A 20,101-nucleotide genomic window follows, 5' to 3' on the forward strand; every position below is an offset into this window, starting at 1 on the left:
GTGTAAGTGTCACTTGAGTCAATGGTTCTCTCACGATAGAGGGAGAGGGTGGGAGTTGTTGTGTGTGGAGCATGATTGTTCAGAGGTCTTTGTTTCAGTCGGATGTATACCCCAGGAAGTTTGTACACCCCTCCACACGGGGGGGTGCGGGGGGGGCTTGTCCCCCCCGCGGGGGTCCGATCCCCCCGGCTGGGGGGTCCGGGGGCCAGTGGTCCCCCAGCGGGGGCTTGGGGGCAACGTCCCCGAAGCTAAAAACAAATGTAAAATTGCCTTGTAAAAGTATAGTAATTTCTAGTCAATCTGGGCCATTCATTAGGCAGATGATTTGACGGTAGAACTTATGTTTAGTTTAGGGTTTTTTGCCCTAGAAGGCAACCCCTCTCTTTGTATGAGGGTATTGTATTTGAGGCTGTGAGATAGATGTGTATTCTATGAGTGAGAAACAAAGAGGTGAGACTGTGAGAGAAAACAGAGGATATTACAGTGGATTTGTTGTAGGTTGTGTCTCTTCATTTTGCTGGATAATAGAAAGGAAGGACTGGCTGTTCAGGGTGGACCTAGCCCAAACTGGGTGAACCACGTATATCTGTGTCTCTCTTGTTTTATGTGTTTTCTGTGTTTATATTTCTGCAATATTTTATGTGTTCCATTGCTCTATAATATATAATTTTCTAACAACTGGTATCAGAGCCGAAGGTCTATTTGGCTGATAAACTCGCAGGAAAGAAGGGTTCCTAGTTCGAGTGGGAGCAATGGCGGAAGATGGTAAGTTTAGGGTCGAGAAATTTAACGGCCAAAACTTCTCGCTGTGGAAGATGCAGATGGAAGATTATCTGTATCAGAAAGATCTATACCTACCATTGGGCGGAAAAACAAAGATGCCGACAGGTATGAAAGACGAAGAATGGAACCTTCTCGATAGAAAGGCACTCGGAACAATATGGTTGTGCCTTGCTGCGTCAGTCGCCTTCAACATTTCGAAGAAAACCACGACAGAGGGTTTGATGCAGATGTTGTCGAAACTATATGAAAAACCCTCGGCCTCAAACAAGGTATTTCTTATGAAACGGTTATTTAATATGAATATGTCGGAAGGTGGATCTGTTGCAAACCATTTAAATGATTTTAATACAGTTACAAGTCAGTTAAGTTTTGTAGGGGTAAACTTTGATGATGAAGTTAGAGCTCTGTTATTCTTGTGCTCATTACCAGAAAGTTGGAATGGTTTGGTAATGGCCATTAGTAACTCCGTTTCTGGATCTAGTACTTTAAAGTTTGATGATGTTGTCGGTGCTATCCTTAGCAAGGAAATGCGACAGAAAAGCTCCGGTGAGACATCGGGAAATGCTTTGAGTGCAGAGTCTAGAGGAAGAAAAATGGAAAGAGGAAAGAGCTCAGGATATCGCAGTAAATCAAGGAAAGGCATATCCAAGTCCAGATCGGGGATAGTGTGCTAGAAATGTGGAAAGAAAGGACACCTAAAGAAAGATTGTAGATCTCGGAAGGGAAAAGAAGGAGATGCACAACAAGAAAACAATCATGAAGCAAATGTGACAGGTGAGGTGTTACAAGATGCTTTGATTCTTTCTTTCGAAAATATTATTGATTCCTGGGTGGTAGATTCAGGGGCTTCATTCCATGCCACACCTGATAAGAAATACTTTCATGACTATGTTCAAGGAGATTTTGGACAAGTTCGTTTAGGTGATGATAAACCCTGTAAAATCGTTGGAATGGGTAAGGTTCTGTAAAACAGCAAAATGGAAACCAATGGCTATTAAAGGAGGTAAGGCATGTTCCAGATCTAAAGAAAAATCTGATTTCAACAGGGCAGTTAGGCAGTGAAGGTTGTGTGACAACTTTCACAGATAAAGCTTGGAAGGTCACCAAAGGAGCCCTGGTAATAGAAAAAGGCGAAAAGGTTGGTACATTGTATTTATGCAATGGAATTTCTAACTCTGTTAATGCTTTAACTTCCAAAGGAGAAGATGCAGCATTATGGCATCATAGGCTCAGACACATGAGTGAAAAGGGGATGAAGATTCTTCACTCAAGGAATTTGTTTCCAGGTTTGAAGAATGTTGATTTGGACTTCTGTGAAAATTGCATTTATGGAAAACAGAAGAGAGTCAGATTTCTCAGAGTTGGGAAAGAAAAGAAGAATGAAAAATTAGAGCTTGTGGATACAGATGTATGGGGACCTACTCAGGTATCATGTCTCAGTGGCTCTCGTTATTATGTTACTTTTATTGATGATGGAACTAGAAAAACTTGGATTTATTGTATTAAGAATAAATCTGATGTATTTGATACTTTCAAGAAATGGAAAGCTTTGGTTGAGATTGAGACAGGAAAGAAATTGAAGTGTCTTAGATCAGACAATGGAGGTGAATATTGCAGCAAAGAGTTTGATAGGTACTGTTTAGAGCATGGAATTCGCAGAGAGAAGACAGTTCCAAGAACACCACAAGAAAATGGTGTGTCAAGAAAAGATGAATAGAACAATCATGGAGCGTGCAAGGTGCATGAGATTGCATGTAGGATTGCCTTTACAGTTCTGGGCAGATGCTGTAGATACTGTTGTTTATCTAATAAACAAGGGCCTTCAAGTTCCTTGGATGGTGGTGTTCCAGAGGAAGCATGGACAGGTAAAAAGGTAAACTACTCCTTTTTAAAGCCTTTTGGTTGTGAGGCCTTTGTCCATATTGATAAAGAAAATAGAACAAAGCTTGAGGCAAAGTCAAAGAAATGTACCTTTATTGGATATGGTGTTAATGATTTCGGTTATCGCTTATATGATTACGAAAATCACAAAATCATTAGGAGCAGAGATGTAATATTCAATGAAAAGGTCTTGTATAAGAATCAGTTGCAGGAAAAGAAACAGGAAAAAGAAAACAAGGAATACGCAGTTCTTGATGAAATCAGTGAAAAGGTAAAGGTGCCTGAAAATAATAATAATCAACAACAGCAACCACCACAACAACAACAAGCACCCCAAACACCTGAAAGTGGTGTTAGAAGATCTACCAGGATAAGTAGACCCCCTGAACGATACTCTCCTTCATTATATTATTTATTGTTGACTGATTCTGGTGAACCCGAATGTTATGAAGAAGCAATGCAGGTTGAAAGCAGGAAAAAGTGGGAGGTAGCCATGGAAAAGAGATGGACTCCTTAATGCATAACCAGACTTGGGATTTAGTCAGGTTGCCTGCAGGAAAAACTACATTGAAGAATAAATGGGTTTACAGGCTGAAGGAAGAAGATGGAGGAAAACAGAGGTACAAAGCTAGACTTGTGGTGAAGGGGTTTGCACAGAAGAAAGGTATTGATTTTGATAAAATATTTTCTCCGGTATTTTTATAAAATGTTTCAATAAAGAAATTAAATAAACTACTTGAATATCTATGTTAACCAATTTATTTTAATATAAACTTTTTATAAATGTATATATAGAGAAAGTATTAAAATTAATGTTTATCATAATAAATAATTTCAATAAGCAATGAGGAGAAGTAATTGAAAAAAAAGTTTGTTACAATTAAGAGTAATAAGAGGGAAAAATATAATTCATTCAATTATTAATATAAATTTGGTATTAATATTTATTAATATAAATAATAATAAACAACATTATTCAAAATTAATAATAATAATTATTTGCATTGAGCCAATTGAGCCAACAATGGAATTGTATTAATTTAAATAATAATAAACAACATTATTCAAAATTAATAATAATTATTATTTGGAGTGATCCACTTGAGTCAATAACATAATTAGGCTGATAGGCTTTCCTATGCATTAACTTCTTTGTCAACACTTTTACCCTGCTCCGTTCGATCAAGTGAGACACTTTCAACCGTTGATCTAAACCAGAAAAGGAAACAACGGAAAATAAAAAAGAAACACGGAAAGTCGAGAAAGCACAAAAGCTCACGAGAAAGGATTCTATGCATAAAATCAAGAAAGCCCACCCTTTTTTCTGTGGAAAAATCATCAATCCCATGACTTTACACCATGAAGCACTATCATTTCCTATTATGGAACTATAGGAACATGTTACAAACATAGGCAACTGTAGCGCCGTGAACAAGCTAACCCTCTGTCAAAGACTCCTTTAAACACCATACTCCCACATTCAATTCCGCTCCACAGTTTTCCTGCAATCGATGACATACTGGCTGTAGCCACTGTGTAATAAGAGCCTTTTGAAGATCTGCCCTTAGATATTCAGATTTCAGCCAAAAATGGCTCTAAACAGGGCTGTGGCTGATACAGATGGATCAGTTCATTCAACTTTTGCTTCAAGATATGTTCAGGAACCCTTGCCTGGATACGTATTCCTTCCTTCCTTCACCCTCATTCTACTGCTTTGCTTTTTCCAAGGATTGTTTTAATTCCACTAGCAAATAATGGGTGCATTCAAGATCTTTGCCATCTGTCTAGTCTGGTTTGAATGTGTGTGTTCTCAAGTTTCGAATGTTGGATGGGTCCATTCCCAAAGATGCTGCGTGTTCGAATCATCAGTGACGAGCTGATGCTGGATGGGAACCCCAGGCTCAATCTTGTCTCTTTCATGACTACATGGATGGAACTTGAATGTGATAAGCTCATCATGGAGGCCATCAACAAGAACTATGTTGACATGGATGAGTATCTTGTCACCACAAAATTGCATGAAATGGCAATTCTTGTGATAAACTTCTGCTTTTATTATTTCTAGATCTGAAATCCGCTCTCAGATCTGTTTTGATCATTTAGGCCCTCGAAATTTTCTGAAAGGTTTGGGTGCTTTCCTCTTTTTTTTTTTGGTTTGGAGATAGAGGGGCCGTGGAGCTTCTTCCTCTTTTGCAAAACTTCATCATCGGAGGGACCTTTGTAAGCTGTGGCACGTAGTCGAATGGTGGAAGTTCCAGTTCATTGACATCTTTGACAGCCAAGGTCCCTAATTGCTGCGAGAGGAAATGGCAACTGCTGAGAGACCCCGGGGATCGAACCTTCGACCTCAGGCTATTACTGCCAAGAAAAAATCTCAACATATTTTCCCTGTGTAAAATGGAATGAAGCCTCTGCGTCTGAAAGGGAATGAAGACTGAACCTTAGCCCGTCTCCACTGGTTTTTATCATGAGCATAAAGTAGCAGGGCATCGCTGGGAAAATTGGATGGAAGTCCATGTTGGTCCGACTCAGTCAGAGTCCACTTTCCAAAATTCCGAGAATCTAGATTCCAATAATGTTTGAAACATGTACGTTGCGGTGTGTAGCTATAGATCCGCTTAGTCTGATAAGGCTTTTGTAAAATATTCGGGTAATGTTTTGATAAAATTTAGCGGAATTTTTTAATTTCCATTTTAGTTATAGTGAGAAGTTTTAAAATTTTAGGTATTTAAGAGTTTTTGACGGTGATAAATCTATTTTCACGATCACAAACAAAATTCAAACACTATCAGATTTATTGAGAAAAAAATAACCATATCCAAACAAATTTTCCTCTATAAACAACGCCCTTTAAATCAATTCAATGTTTAGTTGGGATCCTCTCTAAATGTAGATTCATCCCATTTTTAGTTGATGTGATAGGTTTAATCAATTCAATGTTTAGTTGGATCCTCTCTAAATGTAGATTCATCCCATTTTTAGTTTATGTGAAAGGTCTATGGAAACTTTTTTTTATGGGATGATGTGTTTAGTTGGAATAGATTCATCCCATTTTTAGTTGATGTGACAGGTTTATGCAAAATGTTTTATGGGATAATGTGTCAGGTCACCATGTCCATTTCTTGTGACCTCTTGGAAACTAGGTTTTTTATTTAAAAATTTTCCCAACTAGGTTTTTCATTTAATTTTTATTTATATAATTTGTTATTTATATATTAGATTAAGTGACTTATATGAATTTTTTAAAAACATTGTGGTTGAACTGGAATGGAATCATATATATATATATATATATATATATATATATATATATAATTTATCATTTATGTATTAAATAGAGTGGTTTATATAATTTTTTTGGGTTAAAGGTAGTGATTGAATTGGAATTGGAAAAGCTAAGCCAAAAAATTAATATATATATATATATATATATATATATATATATATATAATTTATTTATTTTTCTAATATATTAAAATTTATTTTTTATGTCATTGTATTGATAGAGTAATGGTTAAATAATATTGATTGAAATTAAAATAGTATAAAACATAGTGGGAAAGCCTAACAAATTTTAGAAAACATTGTCACAATACAATCTCTAATTAATAAATTAATGACCAAATAAATAAAAGAAATTTATAATAATAAGAAAAGAAAAAATAATCTATTAATATATAATTTTGAAGTATTGTGCAAAATATTTGATAATAAAGAAACTAATGTTTAATAAAAATTAGAATCATAGTGAAACACCAAATTCATTTTAAAATAATAATAATAATTTTTATTATTTTAAATATTTTAACTATGTATTAACTTTATTAAATTTTTAAGTATATATAATTTCAGGTTTTTTAAAAATTAATAAAATCATGTTGTATTTTATAAAATATTTATATATATTTTAGTGTAACAAAATGTTTTCTATTATAAAGTTTCAAATTATATATATATATATATATATATATAATTTTAAATATAAATATTATTATAAAAATAAATTTTAATTTAATTTATATGAAAAATTATAATTATTAATTACAATAAAATTATTATTATTATTATTATTATTATTAGAGTGATGAAATGATACTAAAGTCAATTTTATTAAAAAAAAATGTAATGTTTAGTTTTTTTAAAATAATTACAATCAAAGTAGATATACATTCTCAAAATAAGTGATGGGTGATTTTAATTTACCCAATGTGTGCATATCTCCTCTCTGAGCTTAGCCTAATTTGTGAAAGATGCTCTTTAGATGGTAGTATCTAGAAACTAGAAACTAGAGTCCAATTAAATATGTCTATTTTGAAGTAGAGTTTAAAGGATTACATGAAGGTGATTCATCTATTTAATCTTTGAATTGAATTTATTACATTATACCATTTGTTTAATCCTTGATGCCTCTCAAAAAGAAGGAAAAAGTGAAATCAACATATGGGCACAATCTTTTGGTAAATATATATTCTAATGGGTTTATCATAGTTTGATAACTAATCTCTGCAAATTGGTTTATGTATGGGTCTATTTGTGCAAAGGTTGAGATTCATATATCTAAATTCATTGTTTGATTTTGCAAATTGCTATATTGTTTATATGATGTAAGTCTTTGATACTTGTGATAAATTATGTTAGACTTTCAATTAGAATTATTTGCTCTTGTAGTCAATTTCTTTCCATCTATTAGAATCCAATAATATAAGAAGTCCAAACATTGATTAATTTGGAACTCCAACTAATGTTTTTGAAGTTTTGAGTTGATTCAAAATTGAGAAAAAATCTTGAAGATATTCCTTCACCATACAAAGATGTAAAATGATGTATAACTTTATTCATCCCTAAAAAAATTGTCAATTTTGTAATGAGGAAAATAAATCACATTGCTATAATATTAGCTTACTTTATTTTAAATTCTAAAATTAATCTTTCAAAGATCCAACCATCTCAAAATCCATTTCTCCCTTTTTATTAATGTTTTGAGAAGAAGAGTCGATACATATAGTAAAGTATATGATTATATTTTAGTATCTCTTCTAGAGAAATTCAACAATTCTAATTTAATAATCCTATCGGCCTCTCTTTGTACCTTTTGGAACAATTGCTAGTTGTATCTCTCACACACAAGAGCGTCCAACTTTTCACGAATCTAATATCGTAGAATAAGAAAATGAAAAGTTATGCATGCAACCACCCACTCAAACTGTCACCCCCTCAGGCCGACGGTAATCTTTCAACCGCGCTTGGCGAGGTGCGGCACCACCGAACACTTTCTTTTCACCAATACTTATGTTCGTGGACTACGCCTAACCACTTATCCTACTTAGTTTGTGTTTCACAACCAAGTATTATTAATGTTTCCTTTATACCAATAAACACCCATACACATTCATTATCATCAGCAATTATACATGAAGAACACAATTGCACAGTATAAAGGGAGGGGCAACTTCCTGAACAATGAGTCTGCCCGAATAATATATTATACAACTTTACAAAGTTACAATGCTTTACAAGTATACTTGGAAACTCCAAGTTTCATGCTTAGCCAAATTTAAAATCTTCGGCAAACTCGGTTGCCCAACTCGTCGGCGCCTCCGCACGATCGCCGTACGACTCACCAACCCTTCGTTCACCTCGTCGCACGATCGTATTGTTTGCCCAACTTGGGCGCGCCTCCAAGTCGCCACACACGGGCGCCTCTGTACGAGGCGCACCTCCATTCACAATCTCAACACTTCACCAAAAGTCACACCGTGCACACTTGCACGATGGGTGGGCGCTCACCCAAGTCACCCAAGAACTCGTGCCAAGTCGTCGCACAAACCGAGCGCCACACCCATGCATGCCTCACTCCAACCAGCGGGCGATCTCTACCCACGCCCTTCACACAAATCTAAGAAACGACACTTAACTTCGTGCGGCCTTGCCCAAGAATGGGCGCATCACCAAACTACGACTTTACCTCTTGCTATGTCCAACCCTAGTTCTGTTCCTTCCTCTTCTTCATGAGCTAAGTCTTTATGTGTTGAGCAATGGTTCAAATGACCTCCACCGCGTGCTAGTTCATATGAGTGGGAGGGCGAAGTCTTGACTGCCCAGCCAACTTGCCCACGCCCTCATCTCCATTGCAATCTTGCTAAAACATGAGTTGGCCTTGCCACTTCGTAGGTCGGCCTCATGGGTAATGGTTCAAACTCCCACGCGTATAAACAACTCACCCAACCTCCTGCACTTCATTATAACATAATGCCTTCGGGTGCTAAGTCAAGCTGGCTCCTTTGTCATCGCACTTCAAGCCAGAGCGCGCGCATAAGGACGGCAGGCCCTTACACAAACGCTTTTACTTACGAGAAAGAGAGAGAGGGGTTTAGTTAAGAGGAGGCCCTCCGAGTGAGTACAAAGGCAAAGGCAACATCTTTTATTCACCGCCCTCCACCACTAACCACCACCTCTATGTGACGGTTATTGCCCAGATGCCTCTCCGTCGTTTCTGGTGGCTTCCCTACCACCAACTAACAGTTCTTTCGACGTTTTGACGGGTAAATTGCTCGTCACTGGACAATTTAATCGTCAAATACGGCCGACACACTTCCATACGTGTCATGAAACAGCTTTGAAATATGCAAAATGTTTAACGATTTGATTACGAGAGACAAACCACTCTGAAATATGTAAAACGTTTAGCAATGCTACCATAAATGTTTACCGATCAAGTGATGCAACTAGCAAAGTTATTCACCGTCAAATTTGTGTTTTCAATCAATCTTTATTAAACCGACGGTAGTTTTTTTCAAAAATATCACTTACAAACATCCAATTTATTTTATAATTTAACTTATTAGTTTTCTAATTTAACTCGTTATCACTATTCACAATTAATTCTTCCGATTTGATTTTGAATATTCTATTGATATAATCTAATTTTGTTGATATATTATTTCTATTTGTAATGTAACCCGACCACCTTGGTTTTCACAAATATATTATAACACATGTTAAATATATTATGATATACAATTAGATATAACAAAAATACTATTAAAACATCCTTCCGAAATTGTAAGGAAAAGTAGATGGCGGCCCAGTGAGTACAAAAGAAGAGCCAAAAGCAACATGTTGCTTTTGTGATTGGGTCCTCCTCCACTAACGCTATTTTGTCGGATAGCGAGGTGGGTCCTACTTTTTGTTAGTTGTTCCCGATGTCGAAAGAATGGGTAGTGCGCTGTTGACCAGACGCCACTTTGTCGTTTCCGGTTGCCTACCCACTTGCCCCCATGTTTCCCTTTGCTTCTTCTTCTTCTTCTTGCGGGAGATCCATCGTCTTCTCATTCTCCTTTCCTTTGCATTTGCCTCTCCACTATTTCTTTTTTTCTTTCTGTGTTTTTTGGAAGAGCCGAAGGGGGTCAGTCATGGGCGGGGAGAACGAAGAGTCACGGGATCGAGTCGCAGCGGGCAAATACAAGAAAGTGGCGCTATGCCAGGATGAGGTCGCCACCAATATTGACATCCTGAACGAGATATTCAAGTATCTGAATGCACCGTCTTTGGGCATGGCTTCTTGCGTCAGCAACAAATGGAAGCAGGTCGCCCACGACGAGGGTCTGTGGGAAGGCATCTGCACGCGCCATTGGCCATCCACCGCTTCGCTTCAGAGTGGGCAGTTGAAATCCGTGGTGGTGGGCCTCGGCGGATTCAGGCGTCTCTACGTCAACTGCCTACACCCTCTTCTCGCCAGAAACAATAGCAATCGCAAGCATTTGAAATCGAAGGATCCTTCATCTTCTGCGCCCAAGCAAAAGTGGAACAAGGATGAGGTCTATCTTTCCCTCTCGCTCTTTTCCATCGATCGCTATGAGAGAATACTCCCTCTGCATCTGAATTCAGCTCGCAGGGCCGGACTTGTATGGAATCCCTGTTCAGATGAGCAAGAGGCAGCCTCCTCCTCTTCCACCGCCTTCGCTTCCGATGTCCACCGCCTTCTGGACGGGTGGAGAGGCAACTCTATCCCTCATCATTCTTCAAGGAAGATGGACATTAAGGCTGAAGATGCAAACTATTGCTGGGGATCCATGGATTCACAATCCGCCCCCAAATAATCGTCACATACAGACAGCATTAAAGGTACCAGACAGAAGGCTTGACTATCTTCAATTCTGTAATATTAACGTTATTTGTCGATTACTTTCTAAATCTTTTAATCACAGAGATGTATCAGAAAAGGTTTCCTTCTCCCGGGTTGCAGATATTTGCATTAAATTCACTGCGGATGAAAATGACATATCTTAATCTTGTTAGGGTTGTTAAAAGTTGGTACCTCTGGAGATGTAATACGACTTTCAAAACTCCGTGATGCCGTGGCTTGCGCGGGTGTTCCTGACAGTTGCCTCCTCAAGGGCGCAAGATGATGAGTATATAGTGTAGAAGCCTCTTTTCCTATGATGGACATTAAGGGTGAAGATGCTGGGGATCCATGGATTCACAATCCTCCCCCAAATAATCGTCACATACACACAGCATTAAAGGTACCAGACACTTGTTACAGAAGGCTTGACAATCTTCAGTTCTGTAATATTAACGTTATTTGTTTATTACTTTCTAAATCTTTTAATCACAGAGATGTATCAGAAAAAGTTTCCTTCTCCCGGGTTGCAGATGTTTGCATTAAATTCACCGCGGATGAAAATGACATATCTTAATCTTGTTAGGGTTGTTAAAAGTTGGAATCTCTGGAGATGTAATACGACTTTCAAAACTCCGTGAAACCGTGGATTGCACGGGTGTTGCTTCCAATTAAATTAACCGCAGCCTCATGAGGAGTACATAGTGTAGAAGTTTTTTCAGATTTTATTTTATACTGGCCATCAGTTCTATCGTTTTGGTATTAATTTAGAGGAGAAAATAATGCTGCCTATAGCCTCTTTGCAAATTTATTTTTTAATTTGTACTCTCTCCTTCTGTCAGCGTAATGTTTTCTTATTGCACACCATGTCGATGTTTGAAAGTTTTTATTGAGCACTGTTTACCGTTTATGTAATGTAAACTTTCACAACAGCTAGAATTATTCATAGTAAAATAAAAACTATAACTGATTTAATCAGCCATGGGTAGTTTAAAACCCTGACTGGTTTTAAGTTGTTTTAAAATTTTATAAAAGAATTTTCTAATTTGTAATGTTTATTTGTATAAGTTGCTTTAAAATTTTACAATAAAAAAATTCTAATTTGTAATGTTTATTTGTAGGAGGTCTAATAATATATTATTTGTAGATAATGGGTGTAGCAATCATATGGCATGAAATATAAATCTATTTAAATTTAAATGATATATTATAATGATTTATTATAAATTAATGTTAATTTGGGGTTAGAAAATATTTTAAATATTATGTTAAAAAGAATGGTCAATATGTTGACAAAAAAACTAAAACTAGATGTATTATACCCTAAGGTTGAAACATAATCTTTTTAGTGGTTGTGAAATTACTCTAAGAGGATATAATGCAGTCTTTAAGGGAAATGGTTGTTTTATATATGATAAACCTCTTTAGAAGATGTTGATTGTAAGGAAGAAGATACAAAATAATAGAATGTATAGTCTTGCCATGAATTATGATAGATATGATGTCTCATCTATGAAAAATGTGACATGTTTTGATGATTTTTTTGTTGTAACATTTTAAATTTGGTCATTTACATTTCAGTGGCATAAAATTATAGTAGCAGAAAAAGATGGTTGAAGGTTTGCCTCCCATTCAAGAGCTAGCTAGTTCATGTGACAACTACAATTTGGAAAAGCAACTCAAAGATGGTTTCCTAAAGGAGTGTATTTTAGAACAAAGACACCATTAACATTGGTTCATACAATTAGTTCTATGTCACCAAATGCAAATCCAATCACTACGCGGAAGTTGCTATTTTCTAACCTTCATAAATAATTACAGCAAAACAATTTGGGTGTAGTTTTTGTAGGAATTTACAGGGTAAGCTCCTCAGAAAGAATACCAAAAGGACACCGCTCACAACCAGATCTCAAATCAATACACGAGTATTTTTGACGTGGTTAAAACCCTCAGAGTGCAAGGAGGGAAACAGTCCACGGCCTGTCCCAACGTGGGTACAGACAATTTATTAATCAAAGAATGAAAATTTACATAAGCTTCTCTCATGCACGGATTACCCGAACAATGACCCTCCATGCGCTTTAAATAGAACTCATGGACCAATCGGGTGTCAAGCCACGGATCAAGTGTCGGTAATACCGAGGTGAGAGTGAACCGTCGGATCACTACATATCGTGACCGTCGGATTGTAAGTTACAAAATGTACAACGGTAAAGAAACACACTTTACCTAACTCTAACCTAACTCTATGCTAGACCAAGTTGAACTTAACTATATCCTATGTGTCGGAATATCCTAACATCCCCCCTTAAGAACAACTTGGGATAGGATTGAAGGATTTACAAATATGACACAATAGGAGAAGGAAGGAGGCACTAGAGCCTATCCCCCCTTAGTGACAACTTCCTGAACTCCAAGCATATATCGAAGTTTAGTGAACTTCGCCTCTGTGAGAGCCTTTGTGAAGATGTCTGCAACCTGATCATCCGTTGGACAATATTGCACTTCAAGAACATGGTCATGAATGAGCTTTCTGATGAAGTGCATGTGTAGTTCAATGTGTTTGCTGCGCTGATGCTGGACTGGATCTTTGCATAGCTGAATGGCACTTTGATTATCACACCAAAGTGTGGTTGGATGCTGCTGCTCAAAGCCAAACTCTGATAGGATCTGACGAAGCCACAAGGCTTCCTTACTAGCTTCCACGGCACCACGATACTCTGCTTCTGCTGACGAAAGAGAAATGGCAGCCTGTTTCTTACAAGCCCATGTAATAGGTCCTGAACCAAGAGTGAAGACATAACCGGCAGTAGACTTCCGATCATCAAGGTCACCAGCCCAATCAGAATCAGTGAAACCAACTAACAGAGGAGCTGCTTTGGCACTGTAATGAATCCCAAACTGTACTGTACCTCGAACATAACGAAGTATTCTTTTAGCTGCTTTCCAATGACTTTCACGGGGGTTTTGCATAAAACGAGCAACAAGGCCAACAGCAAAGGAAAGATCAGGACGAGTATGGGTTAAATACAAGAGTTTTCCGACAAGTTGACGGTATAAGGTAGCATCAACTTCAGGAGAAGTACAAGAGACTGAAAGTTTGACTCCAGACTGAAAGGGAGAAGGGGCTGGCTTACAGTCTTCCATGTGAAAATGACGAAGAATATCACAAGCATACTTGGACTGGGAAAGGAAAATACCTTCTTGGGATTGCAAGACTTGAAGACCGAGAAAATAGTGTAAGTGTCCTAAGTCTGTCATTTCAAATTTCTTTTTAAGGCTGGACTTCACATGGTTTATAAGGTTGGGATCACTACCAGTAAGAATAAGATCATCAACATAAAGAACAAGGATGATAAGAGAGTTGCCCACTTTCTTGGTGTAGACAGTATTGTCAGAATGACACCTAGAAAAGCCAGATTCTAAAAGAAAGCTATCCATTTTGGCATACCAAGCCCGAGGAGCTTGCTTGAGGCCATAAAGGGATTTCTTAAGTCGACAAACGAGGCTGGAGTCTGTTTGTATGAAGCCAATGGGTTGTTCCATATAGATTTCTTCCTGCAAGTCCCCATGCAAGAAGGCAGATTTAACATCCATTTGATGGACTTCCCATTTTAAAGAGGCAGCAAGGGAAAGAACAAGGCGGATAGAGTTCATTTTGGCAACTGGAGAGAAGGTTTCAGTGTAGTCAATGCCTTCAACCTGTGAAAAGCCCTTAGCAACTAGACGAGCTTTATGTTTATCAACTTTCCCATCTGGTCCATACTTGGTTCTGTAAACCCATTTGCATCTAACAAGTTTGCGTCCCTTTGGTAGAGGAACAAGATCCCATGTATCATTTGTCATCAATGAATGATATTCTTCATTCATAGCTGCTTCCCAATGTGGATGGCCTGAAGCTTCTGCAAAAGTGTCAGGATCATGATTTACTGGAGCTTGAGCCAGTAAAGAAGAGGCTCTTTCAAACTGAGAACGTGTACGTCGCTGATCTGTAGGATCACCGGCAAGATCACCTGCTGCATCCCGAGAAGGTGGGGGAGGATTATCATCCTCGCTTTCATCATCAGAAGAAGAAATGTTTTCAAAGATAGAAGAGATAGGAAGAGGTGGCACATCCGCCGGACTAGGCTCGCAGGCCGATTTATTTTCATCAAATTTTACATCTCTTCTAATGATAACATTTTTGGACTTAAATGGAATAAGTCTATAACCTTTTACATCTTCAGAATATCCAACAAAAGTACATTTCTCACTCTTAGGTTCTAAAGCTTTATGCTTTTCATCTGGAATATGGGCCCATGCTTCACTTCCAAACACACGAAAGTGACTTACATCTGGTTTAATGGAACTCCAAGCTTCTTCTGGAGTGATATTCTCTAGAACCTTAGTAGGAGTGCGATTGATTATATAATTTGCACAATTAATTGCTTCGGCCCAAAAACTAAGACTGAGTCCTTTAGATTGCAGCATACAATTAGCCATTTCCTTTAAGGTGCGATTTTTCCTTTCAGCTACACCATTTTGTTGTGGAGTGTATGGAACAGTATGTTGCATTTGAATTCCATTTTCGGTGCAAAAGTTGATGAATGCGTTTTTAACATATTCTCCACCATTATCAGTTCTTAGCTTAAGAATTTGATGTCCAGATTGTTTTTCAACAAATGCTTTGAAGGCCAAAAAAGTGCTAAATACTTCGCTCTTGAGTTTTAAGAAGTATACCCAAGTGCGTCTAGAGAAATCATCAATGAAAGTTAAGAAGTACTTGCAGCCAGAGAATGAAGCAACAGGAAGAGGACCACATAAATCACTGTGCACAAGCTGTAAAGGGGCTGAGGCGTGCCAAGAGGCACGTTTGTCAAAACTGTCCCGATGATGTTTTCCGAGTACACATCCGGAACAAACACCATCTTTGCAAGATACCATAGGAAGACCTGTCACCATATTTTCTTTACATAGATGCTGAAGGGAGCGATAGTTTAAGTGACCAAACCGCTCATGCCAAAGTTTGCTCACTTCATCATTATGAGCAACAAATACTGAGGGAAGATGGGATGACCCAAAGTTGTGAAACTTATACAACCTTTTGGAATCATCAGCAAGACCAGTAGCTAGAATCTGTTTAGGATCTTTTAGATCCTTGATTACAACATCATGAGGTGAAAATTCAACAATTTTACCTTCACCTGAATGAGTTATCTGATAGACAGATAGAAGGTTGCAGGATAAGTTTGGAACACATAATACATCATTGAACTGACCATTGTCTAGATGAACAGTTCCAGTCCCTACAACATTAAGAGATCTATCATCACCAACATATATATTTTTGGTGTTACAATCATTTAAAGAAGAAAACATGGCTTGGTTTTTGGCCATGTGACAAGAGGCTCCAGAATCAATGAGCCACTCATGAGAATGAGAAGAAGAAGAAGATACATTTAATGCATAACCAGACTGAGATGATTGACGATGACATGCAGAAAGTGCCGTTCCGGAAGTTGAAGTTGAAGTAGGCTCCAGATGGATGTTATGTTTCTTCATTGCGGCTTCCAAGGCTTCCATCTTCTTAAAGCATTTAGATTCTAAGTGGCCATCTCGATTACAAAAGTTACAATGTCTGTCAGTCCTCTTCCATTTGTTTTTATTGGTCTTGTCATTTTGCTGAAATGATCTTTCATCTTGAGGCTGAGTTGGTTTAGGACCATTCCTTTGAGGATAAGACTTCTTAGGATTCTTTGAATTTGGTTGCTGCTGGGCGGCTAACGCTTTCGAGGAAGAGTTTCCAAGATTAAGAAGACCAAGGTGTAAGAGTTTTTCTTGTTCTCTTATTAAGGAATCACAAAAGGAGTCAAAGGAAGGGGTTTGTAGTCTTTGCCTTGACAAATGAAAGCTTCCCTTGTAGAATGGAAAGTGGAAACAAATACAGAGTAGGCTGGTCCCAACTTAGTAAGGATGGAATAAATAAGGTTACCATCTTCTTTCTTAACTTTAACACCTTCCAAGAGATATCTAAGGGTCTTGAATTTGGACAAGAAATCTTCAATGCAAGAAAAATTATTAGGATCCAAAGTAAGCAACTCATTCTCAAGTTGATGGGCTCTAATTTCATTTTTAATCCCAAAAACTTTAGCAAGTTTTTCTAATGCTTCATGAGGAGTTTCAATTTCTGCAATGTGGAATCTAAGATCAGGAGAAACAGACATTCCTATCAAACCACGTGCTTGATCTTGTCTATTTTCCCATTTTTCGGCCTTGTCTTCATCTTTGGGTTTCTTCTCTTGGTCTGTGGCTATTCTGAAGAGACCTTTACTTCTAAGTAAATCTCCCATGTAGGCTACCCATTGGAAGTAGTTAGTGCTGTCAAGAATGACTTGGCATGGACTTTCCATTTTTGAAAAAAACCTGAAGCTGAAGATGCTGAAAGTAAGTGGTCCAATGGATAGATCTCGAAAAAATAGGCGGTTTTAAAAAAAACGGCTCTGAAAAAGGCTTCCGGATGAAGAAGTTATGGCTTTTTGAAAAAAAATTGTTGACGTTGCCGGCAAAGTGCGCGAATGTGCGGGAATGAAAAAATCCGCCCCCACAAAATGGAGACTTGAACCCAAGACCTCTACTCTCTTAAAAAGTCTTTGAACCAATTGATCTATACAAAATATTTGAGAGAGAGAGAGAGAGAGAGAGAGGGGGGGGGGCCTCGATTTGCGTGCTTGCCTTGGGAAGGCTCTTTTCCCCTACAAAACACAAAACACAAAACCCAACACGAATATGCAAAGAAAAACGAACCTTACGGCTCAAAGTTAGCTTTAGCCAAAAAACTAGAATTTTTTAAAAAAAAAATCTCAAAGTTAGCTTTTAACCGAAAAACTAAATATTTTTCTCAATGTTTCTGATTTTCCAAGATCACACTAAGGTGCAGGGAAAAGAGCATACGCATGAGAAAAATCCTTTCTTTCTGTTTCTGATTTGCCCAGATCGCACAGAGTCGCAGGGCAAAGAGCATACGCAGAAATGAAAGGTATAGATCCGGGAAAAAAAAGGCTAAATAAACCGAAACCGAAATAAGCAGAGAGAAAATGACAGTAAACTGCAAAAAAAAACACTGTATACCTCCCGATCTGAAAAATGACGCAGCTAGGGCTACCAGAAACCTTTTCGCGTGAAACGAAAGGGGTTCCTCACTGAAACAGATGCTCCGAACGCAACAGAGCAGTTCTCTCGGCCCGAAAGCAGTCAGAAACAGCAGATCTAGGAAACGACAGCCGCATGCAGTTCTACCGGCTTCAGATTTGGATCACCAACGGACGCGGCCCTCAAATAGCTCTGATACCATGTAGGAATTTACAGGGTAAGTTCCTCAGAAAGAATACCAAAAGGACACCGCTCACAACCAGATCTCAAATCAATACACCAGTATTTTTGACGTGGTTAAAACCCTCAGAGTGCAAGGAGGGAAACAGTCCACGACCTGTCCCAACGTGGGTACAGACAATTTATTAATCAAAGAATGAAAATTTACATAAGCTTCTCTCATGCACGGATTACCCGAACAATGACCCTCCATGCGCTTTAAATAGAACTCATGGACCAATCGGGTGTCAAGCCACGGATCAAGTGTCGGTAATACCGAGGTGAGAGTGAACCGTCGGATCACTACATATCGTGACCGTCGGATTGTAAGTTACAAAATGTACAACGGTAAAGAAACACACTTTACCTAACTCTAACCTAACTCTATGCTAGACCAAGTTGAACTTAACTATATCCTATGTGTCGGAATATCCTAACAGTTTTTGGCAAAGAAATATGAAGCCTTTGACAAGTTCAGAAAATCCAAGGCGTTGGTGGAGAAACAAAGTGATCAACAAGATAAAGTGTTGAGATTAGGAAGAGGAGATGAATAGGATTCAAATGATTTTCATTATTTTTGCAAGTAGCATAGGATCAATAGAGTGACAATTCATGATAAGGTGCACTCCTTAGCAAATTGGTTTAGTAAATAAGTAAAACAATACTATTATTAGTATGGCTAGAAACATGTTGAAATCATAACATTTGTTAAATGATCTTTGGCGAGAAGCAACGGCTTACTATATTTATGTTTTGAATAGATCTCCCACTACAAGTGTGAAGAACAAAGTCCCATAAGAAACATGGACATATGTGAGCCACAATGTAGCACATTTAAGAGTGTTTGGTTTTGTAGCATATGCTCATGTGCATCATTATTAGGTTCATTTATAAGTCCAAGGAATATAAATCATATACCTAGTTACAATGGAGGCAATCATTAAGGGAATTTTTAGGTAAAAAATGAGTCTCAAACCAAACAATGTACTAAAAAAATTAACTTTCAAAGAACCAATAGGATTCAATATGATGATGTCATCCCTAGGGGAGAATATTTCAAAGGGAAAAGAAGAAAACTATTTTTTTAATTGTATTTTCAGCATATCTCCTTATAGGTTTACTCAAATGCCAAGTGTAGACACCTGTTGGATGTGGAATTAAATTCCACATCCAACAAGTACCCACTCTGCATACTTCTAAGCAGGCTTACATAAAAAAAAAAATGAAAATACATGAAAAAATATGTTTCAACATGTTTTTTTCATGTATTCTCATTATTTTTGCTAATATGAGCCTAATTAGAAGTACACAGAGTGGGTACTCGTCGGATGTGGAATTTAGTTCTACATCCAATGAGTTTCTACACATGGCATTTTAGTAAAACTATGAGGAGATAGCTTGAAAATACAATAAATAAAGTAGTTTCCTTTCCTTTTCTTTGAAAATTAATCACTCTTATTTTATTATTTTAACTATTATTTTATTATTTTATTTATGTGTAGGAATTTACAGGGTAAGTTCCTTAGATAGAACACCAAAGGACACCGCTCACAAACAGATCATAGATCAATACACTAGTATTCTTGACGTGGTTAAAACCCTCAAAGAGGGAAACAGTCCACGACCTGACCCAACACAGTCACTTTATGCAATTTATTAATGAAAAAGAAAGAAAAATTACATAAGCTTCTCTCATGAACGGTCACTTAACAAATGACCCTCCATGCTCTTTAAATAGATACCATGGACCAATCGGGTGTTAAGCCACGGATCAAGTGTCAGTAATACCGAGGAGATAATGAACCATTGGATTACTTCATGTCTAGAACATATTGTGACTGTCAGATTGTAAGTTACAAAAAGTACATACTAAAGAAACACACTTTACCTAACTATACACTAGACCAAGTTGTACTTAATTATTTCCTATGTGTCGGAATATCCTAACATCCCAACATGGGATAAGAT

The 20,101-nt window shown here is 37.5% G+C and overlaps 1 protein-coding gene across 1 annotated transcript; it reads left to right on the forward strand.

The window, feature by feature from the left end:
* Positions 1-9,980: 9,980 nt before the first annotated feature.
* Positions 9,981-11,580, forward strand: LOC149233625 (F-box protein GID2-like). The gene is made up of 2 exons (XM_089376783.1): positions 9,981-10,788; positions 10,963-11,580. Exon 1 carries the CDS (start codon positions 10,077-10,079, stop codon positions 10,761-10,763), a length of 687 nt encoding a protein of 228 aa, XP_089232909.1. The 5' UTR covers positions 9,981-10,076; the 3' UTR covers positions 10,764-10,788; positions 10,963-11,580.
* The last annotated feature ends 8,521 nt before the right edge of the window (positions 11,581-20,101 follow it).

This window comes from Pinus tabuliformis, chromosome J (genome assembly GCF_031772625.1).
Source record: "Pinus tabuliformis cultivar Carrire ecotype Pingquan chromosome J, CPIR1, whole genome shotgun sequence".
Classification (NCBI taxonomy): domain Eukaryota; kingdom Viridiplantae; phylum Streptophyta; class Pinopsida; order Pinales; family Pinaceae; genus Pinus; species Pinus tabuliformis.

Excerpts from the sequence above, each read along its gene's own strand:
- LOC149233625 (XM_089376783.1), top strand. The coding sequence starts at position 10,077 with ATGGGCGGGGAGAACGAAGAGTCACGGGATCGAGTCGCAGCGGGCAAA.